The sequence below is a fragment of the Rhinolophus sinicus genome, linkage group LG04 (assembly GCF_036562045.2).
Source record: "Rhinolophus sinicus isolate RSC01 linkage group LG04, ASM3656204v1, whole genome shotgun sequence".
Lineage (NCBI taxonomy): Eukaryota > Metazoa > Chordata > Mammalia > Chiroptera > Rhinolophidae > Rhinolophus > Rhinolophus sinicus.
This window is the reverse complement of record NC_133754.1, coordinates 53274001-53287414: the sequence shown is the minus strand read 5'-3', so window position 1 is coordinate 53287414 and position 13414 is coordinate 53274001. Positions and strand designations below refer to the sequence as shown.

Here is a 13414-nt window from a genome sequence, read left to right as displayed (position 1 = left end):
ATTATTGTTCTAAAAACATTCTAAAGGAACACTGGAACTAAGTGTGGAAAAGAAAAAAGCAAGACTCCTACCATACAATCCTATCACTTCTGACAAAATCACCCCAGGAGGGATTTTGGACCCACCCCTGGGAGCCACGGTGCAGTGGGATGGGGCCCTGTGCTCCCCTCCCGCCACGGTGACTTACCTCTGAATCCAGGTGGACCTCTGTCTCCTGGAAGGCCCTTCAGCCCGGGGTGTCCAGGCAAGCCAGCATCTCCCCGGGGACCGGGCTGGGCTCCCAAGACTTCGCCAGGAAGGCCCCTGTCCCCTGGAAGCCCGACTGGCCCTGGTGGGCCACTGGGACCCGGGAGCCCATCTGGGCCAGGCAGGCCGGCTGAGCCTTTGGATCCTCGGGGCCCCACGAACCCTAAAAGGAAACATGGGTCATGCCCAAAACCACAGGTCAGCAATGTGACACTCTAAGAGAGCTTTCAGAAAGAGTCTGGAGAGCACAAGTGTTGCAAACTCTCTCCCTGATAATACATCCCTGGTCATCAGTGAGTTTGGAAATGCTTCAAAGGGGAATTGATAGTCCTTTGTCATGGTGACTTTCAATCGTCCATGTTTGGAGGGTGGCTGTCATGTGCCTGCGGTTGTGCCTTTCCTCACCACTGGGCCAAATGGTGGCCTCACTACTTCCCCTTTCAGTGACTTTGCTCTTTGTGTGACCTCAGACTGCACTGAAGGAACAGACAGTCACGTGTTTTCTGAGGTCACTACTGCCTCAGCTGTGGTGTGCAGGCCATCTGCCTGTCCTTTCTATGTGGCATAACTGACAAAAGAGACCCCTTGCCCAGGGCCTCGGGCCTTCCCTAGGGCAGGAAAGCTTGCAACGACTGGAGTTGGAAGAGGGGTTGATTGGTACGCCCGAGTTTGGAACAGAGAACAGGATCTGGATGTAATCTGAGAATTAGTTAGCTGGACCCTACTTCAGAGTTTTAATGCTGTGATTTATCAACATAAAGAAGAGACATGGCTTTCATGGGAATGGTAACAACTGTGTACTTAAATTTGTAGGTCAGCGTACACATGCGGATCTTATTTCTAGAATAGATTCTTGTTGTGGTTTGCAGTCTTCATTTTCTTCTGCACACAGTGATGGAAGTATGGCGCATTTCACGATCATAAAAATGACACGCGTTTCTAAAATCAAATAGATCAGTTCCTCCTTTACCCCTTCCCTCTGGTCTATCCAATGTCCCTGTTCACAGTTCAGTAGGGAACAGGCTTTCTACGAATGCTGTCAGCTTCCTGAATCCCCTATGAATGGGCACATCCCGCTCATTTTCCACAACAGGAGAGTTCACGCCCACTTGTCTCGGATTGCACGTTATGATTCCTAGGTACCCTTCGTATTCAAGCAAGAAGGTATTTATGAGTTACTTTCCTTTCAAAAACATCCACACTTAACTTCAGTATATGTGGTATCAACCAAGTGATGACGTTGTGACTTCTAACCATTGAGGGCCTCCCGCAGGGCAACAAAATGACCCCATCTGACCCTCTGGTGTGGTGGCATAAAAATGCTCCTGTGCTTCTCTCCAATGCAGGGCTGTTACCAATGCCTTGACAAAGGACACGGGGAGCATGCCTTCCACTTTAGAAACTCATGGCGAGGTGTATAGGATGAAAGGAACAGAATAAAGGTTTGTAGCAATCTCTATAGGCCAGAACTGAATCCAGGAAGAAAATCTATCAGGGACGATACAAAGTTCTACATTTAGGATTAAACCACTTGTCTGAGGGTAGGACAGAGGTAAAATTCAATTACTTTTTGCTGAAAACATTGGGCGTGCCAAAAAATATATATACACGTGGACACTTTGGTCAATGTTGCTCTAGCAGTAGTTTGCCTTAATCGGAAGTGTCTGGACGCTGATGGTAACCACTTGGAGCACTTCTTGTAATTGCAGAAGTCAAGCATATACTTTTGTTATCAGTATATATTATTACAATTTTAATAGTTTTTTTCTTTCTTAAAATGTGTATATATATTTTTTGGCGCCCTCTGTATTTGCTAAGGGTCTAACACTAAGGACACAATAATCCCACCATTCTGTGTGATATTCCAGATGTGTGGAACATTTATTCAGATCCTGGAGCCCAGTTTGAAAGGAGTGCTGACACGCGGAGGGCAGTCATAGAAGGATGGTCAGAATTCCGAAGGCAGGAAAAATATGTCACAAAAAGCAGGTCTTCATTCCCGGGCTCAGTTCTGCCCATTCTGGAGATGTCTATGGGGAGATATGGCCACTCTCTCCTAATGTGTGTGAGGGATGGTTATGAAGTAGAACCAGTGGCTTAAGAAGCAACCAATGGAGAACTTACTGGGAGACAGATTTCATTGCAACTGAAGAAGAACTTTCTAGCAATAAGAGAGTTTCAATGTTTCACAGGTGCTGGGTGACAAGAGAGATTCCAGTAGAGGCTAGAACACCTGACTAGAATCCCGAGGGAGGATGTTTGGCAGTGGGTGGCCTTAGTGATTTCTACAGTTTTATATAAATACTGCAATTCTAACACGCGTGGGCCTCTGTACACCAAGTAACACAGTCATGCTCACTCACACCAGTTGAGCCATAACTACAAAGGGACACCTGTGTTTGGGGACATTGAATCATAACAGAGTATGCTGACACCCAAGCAGGTACTCCCTACTTCTTACCACAATTCATCACGAGAAACACATTCACATTCCTCCACATTCAGGTAAAAGGCTTTAGCTCTTTTAGCAACTAACTGGCTTCCATAATTCTTGGTCGTGTCAAATGTAGATGGAATGGTTCGAACTGCTTACTCAGACAAGCTGCAAACTTAAGAGCAAGCAGGTAATGCTCTGAAAAGCAACAATGTAGATGTTTTTTGTAAGGTGCGTGGTGAGTGCTCAGCAGTTGGGAATGGATGACGAGAGGACTACTGGTGCTGTACAGAACAGGATAATACTACGCTGTCCTGAACGTTTCCTATTAACCAGAGGAAACACTTTCTGCACACCTACCTCTTTTTCTCCTGCATTATCTGTATTATCTTCTACAACAACCCAGTATAACATTAGTGATAAGAAATCCAAGAAATTCAATCTCCCAAGAAGACCAAAAGTTGTCATCAAGAATTTGCTGACACAGTTTCTAAATGTAAAAGGCCACAGAGCTGAAGCAACCTGCTCATACACTCAGTTATATCCTAACCTAAGGGTCCGAGCGGGGGTCCGACCCTGACTTACCTGGGGGCCCTGGGAACCCTTCACGACCTGGATCTCCTGGGAGACCCTTGAGTCCGGGTGGTCCATCAGCTCCTGATAATCCTGGCATCCCTCTGAGGCCTTTGGCACCTAAACAACCCAAAGAAATCATGACACACATCAGAGCCGCAGGAGGAAATTTCAGCAGTAGATGAATGGGACATGATCGAGTTTGGCACCTGACTTAATGTGGTCTCTTATGAAACTGGGAAACAATGAGGCTGGGGGATTTCAACCCTAAAACAGCACCACTGATGGCTAGAGATACCCAAATTGCAGACCCCACAGACCATGGCAGCAGGCTCCCCCAGCCAGTGATGCCATCAGCTGGCCCGCCCACAATCCCACTGGTGAAGGTCTTTCCTGCTGAAGTCGGTAAAGACTGGAAGAGGTGACTGTTTCCTCAAACGTGCACACACCAACACAAGGACACAAGGATCATGAAGAACAGGTAACCACAACACCAGGAAACTAATAGAACGCCAGTAACCAATCCTAGAGAAACGGAGATCTAAAAAATGCTTGACGAAGAATTCAAAATAATTGCCCTAATTAAGCTCAGGTAATACAAGAGAACACAGATAGACAATAAATAAAATTAGGAAAATAATGCATGAACAACACAAGAAGTTCTACAAAGAAATAGATGCCACAAACAAACAAACAAACAGAAATACTGGAGCTGAAGATTATAATGACTGAACTAAAACAGCACCTCTGGGCTTATAGAATGATTTCCAGTGTTTAAAAATCATGCTTAAAGGACTCAAGCTACAAGAATAATGCTCAGTATTAAGGTTCCACAGTGCACTGATTAAGAGCTTAGAATGACTGGGTATGAAATCTTGGCTCTACCTCTTCTATCTGTATGGCCTTGGATAAGTTTCTGAACCTCTCTGGGCCTCAGTTTCTTCATCCGCAAAATGGAGAAATATCTACTTCACGGGGTATTGTAAGGACTCAATGAGATGATCTTATCAAATATCTGAGCAGCGCATGTACAGTGGGTGAGCTCCACAAATGTCCCTACGATTAGAAGGCTGGCGTTCCTCACCAGTGTCACAAAGCTGAACTTCTACGCTTTTTCATCCGTGTTCCCAGGGGATGTTGTGTGGTACCCACCCTCCCTTCCCTCCTCAGAAAGTGGGTATACAGATGGCAGAAGTGAGAGCGAAGGGTCAGACAGGAAGCAAGCTGGTGGCTTTCAGCCAAGGGAGCCCTGTTCAGGAAGTGAAACTAACCAGCCGTGGCAGGACAATGATCTGGAGCCTCAGACACCCAGACCTGGACTTCTGAGTGCTTTGCAGTGACCAGGCCTCAGACTACGTCTCTGGATGTGTGGGTGTGTGTCACACGTGTGGGTCTCTGGTCTTCTCTGACCACAGAGACCTTATTTATATAACAGGTTCTTGCATGAAGCAAAGTTTGCAAACTGACACCAAGCACGTGTTCCTAGACACGGGGATTCTTGGGAGAAATTCTCGTATTGGTCTCTGTCTCCAGCACATCCAGGGTCAACGTCAGGAGATGCGAGATCGAAAGCTCCACAGACTTGCTTGAGCTGAGTAGATCCTTTATCAAGATTCCCAAGAGTCTCAGAGTGACAGTCAGTATATGAAGAGGACCCTTGCTCCAGAAACTCGACTCCTCCTCCTGATTCACTGAAGCCTTGACTGCAGGGACACAGGAAAGCACAGGAAAGGCCTACATCTGCAGGGCACCTGCCCTCCTCCCTGGGGAGCTGAGAGGAGCTGCCCATCACCACACAGGCAGCAAGTGCAGGCCTGCTGGCGGCTTTGGGGATCCGCTTCCTGAGTGGTTGAGGGGTTCTCAGCCTCCCGCCTGTGGCCCCTCTGACACCCGTCTCCACTCACTTTCGACCCTCCTGGAGCTTTGGAGAATACCCTGACGTTGGGAGGTTGATTACATCACTACCCGGAGAACCACACGTTGAGCAGCAAGGTGCTAGCTGGCTGCCTGAGTCTCCTCCAGCTGATCAGTCCCCACCTCATGACAATTCATTAAACCTCCCTCATTGCATTCTGCAAACACAAGACTTAAGCATTTTAAAGAAGAACATCCCTTGAAAGTTTCTCATATCTTTCACCCACAGCCAATCTACCCAGATTTGAAAAATGTTGACTTGTATTACTTGTAATGAATGACTCAGACTAAAAAAAAAGTAAAACTTCAGACCAGCTAAACGAAATAACTCCTAATCTATTGGATATCTCTGATCTGAACCTTTTCATACAGGAAGCAAACCTGAGACACTTTTTCCAGGTATCTCTATGCCTGCCTGGTTTCAGGCTCAAAGATTCCCTTCACCTCAGGCTCTCAGAAACCACAGCCAGCACACCTGTCACTGGCAGCCAGGTGTTTCAGGAATCATAATTCTCTGCAAATATTAGAACAGCGGCTTCCTCTCTGTAGCACGTGAGGCAGGCGGGCAGCGGCGTGGGCAGGCAAAGCGCTGGGTGGAGAGCTGTATCCGTACAGTAAGGATTCCAGCGTCTCCAGGCTACTGTCCCTTTAGAAATGTCCCTGCAGGCCATTAGGTTGGGCTGCTGCCCTGCCATCACGTAGGAGGGGACAATCCAGCATCCTGGAGTTTTCAATCTTTTTCTATAGGGGGGCAGAAAGGGGTTGAGAGAGTCTCTTGTAAGCACTTCCCTTGGGCTGGGGACAAGGCTGTGTTTGTCACCCAGCAGGTCTCACTGTGGGACCCCATTCCCCGAGGGGCTGGGAGCAAGGCTGGCCTTGGTGAACCCAAGCTTCACCCCTACTCACACTCCAAAGAAATGCATAGATTATCCCAAAATTTCCCACTGGTAGCATGATCCTCTTAGACCATAATCTCCTGAGTGTAATTAAATGATTTTAATCAGAATCTCATACTTGACTGGGGCGATGAGGAAGGAGCAGTCTGTATTAGTCATGGCCAAATGATGTCTTTTCTTACACAAGACTGGACTTCTCTAAGGTCATTACTCTGATGCTGAGACAGGGATTTGGTCACACTCAGATGTATAGACATATATTTGTTTAGCATTCCAATATACTTGTGAATCTATAAATATGAATGTGATAGATGAACAGAATAAAAGGGCTTTGTGCCGGTAGAGTCCTACATGAATGTGAAGTTCAACAGTTAGACAAAACAAAAGACAGATACAGTTTTCAAGCTGTTCTGAAGTGAAGAGGTATTAGATGAGTTCAACTCACGAGCCAGTTTCTGAAAAGAAACCCCAGTCAGGCCTAAGAGAAAATGTAACTGAAACTGAGAACAGGGCACGATACACCCTATGTTGCCTCCGAACTCTACTGTTACTTCAGAATCACAGGCTACGTCACTCTCATGAGATCAATGTGTGCGAGAAGCACTAAAGATCATGCTTTTGCCCGTCCACAATCATATTCTGGACTGAGTATTAGTCTTTATCAGAAATGTTGAACCTATGATCTCATTAACCAACGATCTTATTAAGCTTCGTGTTGTCAAAACATGTTCAAATTCCCCTCCCCTCACACCCAACTCATGTATATTTTGAATCCTGCTTCCACTTAGCTGCTGCTGAAAACTGTCCCACTGGCTTAGCACTGTACAGTTTACATGAGACCTCACCCACAGTTTATCATGGGCAGTACTGAGGGCATCATTTGCAGAGCAGGGAGGGTCTAGAACACCTGTTTTATTCCTTTCATACAGTTGAGGAGACTAAGTTCCAGAAGAAGTAAGAGGCCCAAAGCCCCACTGCTAATTAGTGGTAGAACCGGACTCCTGTTCGGGCGGACTCCTGGTCGCATGCCTCATGCTCTCAACACTGACTTATCTGAGTGGGTCCTCGGGGTGCTTTCCTTTGCCCCACCACAGAGGAGGAGAGAAATCAGAAGGTTGAACTCTTCTCAGTTGCTGCAGTCTGGGAACTTGCCTATCTTAGGTTACAGACACAGACGTCTGGGCATCACCAAGCAGCTGTGGTCACCCAGGCCCCATCTGCTATCTCTGAAATGCCCTGCCACAAGTGGGTGCACAGACAGCTGAAGACACTGGGCTCCGTTACAGAGAATCCCGACTTATTTCATGTGGGTTCTTTATTGGGGTGCGTGGTGCTATACAAAAGCCTGTTCCTCCAGACTATAGAGACACATTCCTAGCCCTGTTCCTTTCTGTTTTCCGCTCAGTCAAAACCCCAAAGGAACAATCCTCACCTATAGGTTCTTCCCATATATCCTGAGACACAAAGGGGTAAAAGAGGAATACACAGAGGTAAACTTCCTTCCCAGTCTGAAAGAGCACTTCAATCTCTGCCACGCTGAGGATGCCCACCAAGGTTCGTGCCATCACTGAGGCTGAACCCTGTGTAGCAGGAATCTCTTCCTTCAGACTGTGGTTCACTAGGTGTCAATTACTGCACACATTTTCTATATTGGTGAGTACAAGTCTGCTTCCTATAGAAGCTGCCGCAGTTTGTAACAGAGTGCCAAAATGGCACAACATGGTGACGTCCAGGGGCGGAGAGGAATGCAGGGGCCAGAGGAAGGATGTAGAAAGAGGGGAAAGAAAAATGAAGAAGATGCAAAGAGGAAGGCGGTAAGCGCTCTCCAGTTTACTGGAGTACATTACCTCTGGGGCCTGGGGTTCCTGGCTGGCCTGGCAATCCCTTGGGCCCTCCAACACAACCTGGGAAGAGAGGAAAAAAAGATGAGCTGGAGCAATCTTTAATGCTGAATTTCATGGCGTTGGGATATTGCCAAGGTCAAGAGTACCAGCCATGAAAATTGGCTATCATTTTATGATCAGAGTAATTTAATGAGTTAATTAATCTTGACTCTGAAGTAAATAAACGTTAGATTTCATCGTGTAATGGAATTATAATATGAATGTAAAATGCAAATAAAGCAAGTCCGGTCAAATAAAAACTGGCCCTGTGCTGGCAAGGATCCAGCCCTTCATTTAGGGCAACACCTCAGCGTAACTGAATTACGCTGTCTGGACCCTCCCCAGTGAGTCAACGTGAATGCCTTTTTTGGTCTGGAAATGTCCACCAGAGGATGTAGACAGCTTGTAATTTCAAAAGGAATTCTTTGACTTCTCCTTTGTGACTTTGAATACTTTTAGAATTAGCCACAGCAATTAGCTTCTTTGAGCCTTGCAAAATAAACCTGGGTGGTGACTACTTCCGGTTGGCGTGGCCAGGGCAGTGACATTAAATAGGGGTATTTTGTTGTCTGGACTTTGTCTGAGAAGGAACCCTCTAGGCACATCAATTCTTTGAGATGTCCTTCATCTGTGTGCCTGAGATTTGCTGGGCTCCTGTTTTGGCCTGACCTAATGGCCAAGGTCTGCAGAAGCTTTGACCTTCTCTGCCACACTAGGGTCCAGGGGGTACTAGCTCAGGTCATAAAAAGAAAGGAACCTGGATGTCTTCGGGGAGGCTGGCCTCCAGCCCACAGAGCCTCACACACAGGTGCCTTCCCACCTCTGCGTAATTGGCCAGCTCTCTGAAAGCTTTGGGGTTTGCCATTCCTGCTCTGCCAGCTTGCCCTGAGTGCTGGAGCCATTCCCGTACCTCATGCGGGGGACCCACAGATTCTGATGCTACTTCTCCAACCCCAACGTTTATGTTGAGAATTATACCCCAACTTTCAACTGCCATCCAAATTTTTTACTTGCACCTTCAACTTTGTGCAAAACTCATCCTCTTTACTTCTCTCTTCAAAATCCTGACCAAGGTTGGCATTCCCTTGGTATTGTGAAATCATCTCTCTCCCTGGCTTCCCACTTGGGTTTCTAAGTCTCCCCTGGTTGGAGACTTTGCTCTCCAAGGCCGGCCAGGTCTACCTCCAAATAGTCTCCCTTTCTTCTTCCCCACCACTAAGCCTGGGCTCAGGGTCCTCTCCGCATCCTCATCTGTCAGCCCTTGTTTTTTTCTAGCATTCCTTTATCACTAGGCCAAATTCTTGTCTTCTAGCATCTACCTGGACTGGCCTTCACCCTATATAACCAGCAAATAATTCACAGTTTTCCTTTACATATCTATAGACAGAGATGAATATTTGCATATCTGCTAGGTGTGAAACTACTTATCTGTAGAGTTCTTGCCAATGTTGTATATTGATGCTTTATATTGGTGGCAAGACTTGGTAACCCCATGTGTTATTATACTTGCCTTTCCTTTGATTCTAAGCTGAGTCAGATGAGATGCCAGCTCCCAGTTTTGCACGTGTTTATATTTCTTACTGCAGCTCCATGCTCACTGCAGGAGCTCACAGAGGTTGCCGATGAGTCACATGTTTTACAAACCAAAAGTTTTAAAGAGTTCTATAGCCACCTGATCTTCATGACAGTACCTGGCTGGATGACATCCTGTCCGTCACCTCCAATGGGCCTTTTCACACCTGTATCACAATCTGGGAGCAAGACACGATGACAGTGTGAGGCAATTTTGGAACAACTGAAAGTCACTGACTTATCTATGTGTGTGTGTGTGTGTGTGTGTGTGTGTGTCTGTGCGCAGTGGTGGTGGTGGGGAGGCTGGGGGATGGGCAGAGACTCCAAAGGACCATTTCCAAGCTTTTGTGCAGACCCTCCATGACTTCAGCACTAGAGGGAGAGGCCCCGTATTCCAGCTACCGAAAGGAGGCTGGCGGTGGGTTCAGAAACACCATGGTGGGGTGTCATTTGTATGTGCTGAAAACTGATGGTGCAGTACGGCATTCTTATGTGACACCACTGGGGATTCATACAAAATTCCAGAAAAGAACAGTGGGTAGATGTTTAAGCACTAAGTCCCGTGACTTTGAAAGATAAAAGGGAAGCTCCCTCATACCTATTTGTCCCGGAATGCCTGGGGGACCAGGAGGACCGGGGAAGCCTGGTGACCCAGGTAATCCATCATCTCCAGGAAAACCAGGCTCGCCTTTGGGGCCTGGCAGGCCCAATCCCGGGGGACCCCTTTCTCCTGGAATGCCCTTCGTGCCAGGTGGTCCTTGGTAACCTGCGTCACCTGGGGGCCCTTTGATGCCGTCACCCTATAAGAAAATTCAGTTTGTCTCTTAAAAGATATATAAACCTCAAAGACAGTCATAGTCCCAGTTCCAGGTCCTCATTTCCCGGAGCTCCATGCTTCGGATACAGAGCAGAAAGACAGCAGAGATTAATATGAACCTACAGTCATGATCTGATGAAGGCACAGAAATAAATGACAGATTTTATACCAGCCGCGAGCAACACAATAGAAGGGAGTGCTGGGAGGCATACAGATCGATGTAAGTATTTATTGTTCTCTCTTCCAAGCCACGAGCACCTGTGCATCGATTCAGACCTTTATCCACAGGAAGAATTCTGTATGAGAACAGTCAGGCATAGGTTTGGATAAATGGGAGCAGGAACACATTATTTTTATTGTTATGATTTGGCACTTGTGACACATCTACTATTCACAAAGGCTAATGTGTTGTTAAAGGGAAGGAAGTCTTTAATTTGGAAGAGAAAGAAAGAGTATGAGTTCATGAGAAATATGGAGAGATGATAGGATCAGAAGAGCTGGCAGCTGGGAGGCACTCAGCAATGCCAGGTCCTATTAGTGAAACTACCAAACAGGTGTGGAACAGTGGGGTGGGCGATGGAGCGATAAAAGGAGGGGCTGTGAGAACCGGGGACTTAGAAAGAATGATGTCTGCGGCGTCACAGGCACACCATGGCCTGACTTCGTGCTGACAGTGTCTAAACCAACTGGTATACCAGCCATGCAATTAAGTCCCAGCCCATCCACTCAAGCTGTGAACGAGACCAGGATATTCCAATGGCAAGGAGGCAGCGACCGCTAGCAAATGAAACACTGCTGTGCACTGAGGTTACCTTTCTCCTTCATTTCCAAAGGCACGGGGAGTAGTGGGATGATGGAGGGTCAAGCTCTGTCTGGATTTGTGTGGCCCTGATTAAGCCACACAGCCTCCTGTGTTTTGGCTTCTTTAAGATGGGCTTAACGGTAAGGACAGGACTTTACACTTCCCAGATCTGCTACAGAAATCAAACGGCAGGCACACCGAGCTTAGTGGGCAACGATGGCGGCCACGGGGCAGCATTCTGGGGAGTCAGTGCTCTCTGAGGCTTCGCAAGACAGATGTTTACGTTCTAGCTTAGAAATTCCAGCAAGCAAGGAAAAAGCACGCATACTGACACACACCACCAAACTGGGACTCAGAAGTGGTGGATTTGAACACTGGCTCTTAGCAGGAGAGAGAGGACAGCAGCCCTGCCAGCTGGGAGCTGGTCTGAGGGCTGTCGGCCAGTCCTAGGTGATGCCGAGGCTGGCTGCCCTCATAGTCATGCCGAACGTGCTATGGAACCCCAATCAGTTCACAAACCACATCAGACAAGGCCACTGTGATGAGATAAGACACACTCATATACACATGTGCATGTCAAAGACACACACTACACACAACAGCCACTTCATAATCACATTTGAACAGGACATGGTTCAAACAACCAATAAGATCCACTGTCCTCTTCACCAACTGTATCTCTGGCCTCACTATTTTCCCCCTCTTGACTTACAGATGAGACTTATTATGATACCTGATCATAGAATTATCGGTGTTTTGGGGAGCATCCTATCCAGAGCAGAGCCTCCCTTTTCTGACCTTCCCCAAAGCTACTGACACAACGGAAATTCTGTGATCACAGGAGACCAGGACCCAGACTCAGTGCTGATAAGTCATGTGACCTCTCGTCATTTCCTTATCAGCCAAATAAGTGGTCTCCACGCTTTCATCCCAGACAGCCACAGTTCAAGGTACCAGCGTGGTCGTGCAACTGGGGCACACAAGTTCTTTTTGAAAATGACTTTCAGAGTCAGAATTTTAAAAAAGCAATACTAGATTATTAATAATCCAGGTGTCTTCAAAGAGCCCAAGAAAACTGCACTCAAACGTAACAGTGTTATAATAGAAATGACCCACGTCACGGAAGGAGAAGGCTTTGGTTTTGGAATGAGGCAAATAAGCCAGCAAAGAGAATTTAGGTGTGAAGCTCTGAGGAGAAGGAAGAGAGTTGTGGGTCGAACTGGGCCCCACACAAGCTGCTTCTGTCATTTAAGCTGCTCAGTCTGTGGCTCTCTTATGGCAGCCTCAGGAAACTACTCAAGGAGCTGAGGGGGACGAAAATGGAATCTAGAACAAAAAGAGGCGAGAAATCATATTACAGAATCAGGAGAAAACTCCGGAACCGTGCATGGGCAAGGCGTGACGGCAGGGCTGAGGTCAGGGAGAGGAAGAGGAGGAGTGTAAGTGGGTCCCGTCTCGGTGCTTCATCTCCACCCTTCTCCACCTCTGACTCCAGCCTTCCCTCTAAGAGGGGGCTGGGATTCTGCACAGCAGTAGATATCTCCTCTTTCAATGCTGGTGTGTTTGCTGCCCACACAAGCTGTATGTTTTGCAACTTATCCTAGATAGATAGCATTCCACCACCTAGTTCAGAACATTTGATTTGGGGTGGGATGTGTTTCATTCCATGTTACACCAGGAAGAACATTTGTTATTTCTTTGACTTTCAAAGGTTCACTCTGCGCTTGGCTACCAACCTAACGCACTGTTACCTAAAAATATGATTTCTGCTCATTAAAATAGAATGGATTGCATGGGGTGGCTTTAGGGCAGTGCCAGCGCCATTGGCTACTGAGGTATTTAAGAATGTGACTGACTAGGATGATGGGCTACTCACAGGAGGGCCTGGAAGGCCTGGGAATCCATCAAGCCCATCACGTCCGTGGATGCCGTCGTCACCTTTCAGACCCGGCACACCCGGCACACCTGGTTGTCCCCTCTCACCTGGGAAAGATTGTGCAGCGTGACTCTACTCATACAGTGCTGCCATAGAAGGATAAACGGTCCAAGAATCGGTTGGCCACAGAAGACTGACCTTTGGTGGTAATTGTCCTAGAATCTCCCTTCATTCCTTTGGGTCCAGGAAGTCCAACGCCACCAGGGGCTCCCTATAGAAACAAACACAAAATTTCTTCCTCCTTCATTCTGTTAAGGACATCTGTGAAGATGGTGATTTCCCATTCATCCAACTTGAGGGCCATTTCCCGTCATCAAGCCCAGCGCCGTCCAGAAGAACTG

General features: G+C 47.2%; 1 protein-coding gene across 2 annotated transcripts in view; it reads right to left on the bottom strand.

Moving 5' to 3' along the window:
• The window catches only part of COL4A2 (collagen type IV alpha 2 chain), a 182480-nt gene that overhangs the window by 28102 nt on the left and 140964 nt on the right, over positions 1–13414 (bottom strand). For both annotated transcript variants that reach the window (XM_074329518.1, XM_019731070.2), the window contains exons 23-29: positions 13212–13284; positions 13014–13120; positions 10117–10318; positions 9638–9697; positions 7911–7967; positions 3266–3373; positions 188–409 (exon numbers count right to left, since the gene is read on the bottom strand). In XM_074329518.1, the coding sequence (XP_074185619.1) occupies positions 188–409; positions 3266–3373; positions 7911–7967; positions 9638–9697; positions 10117–10318; positions 13014–13120; positions 13212–13284 (829 nt within the window). The remainder of the gene's footprint in view (positions 1–187; positions 410–3265; positions 3374–7910; positions 7968–9637; positions 9698–10116; positions 10319–13013; positions 13121–13211; positions 13285–13414) is intronic.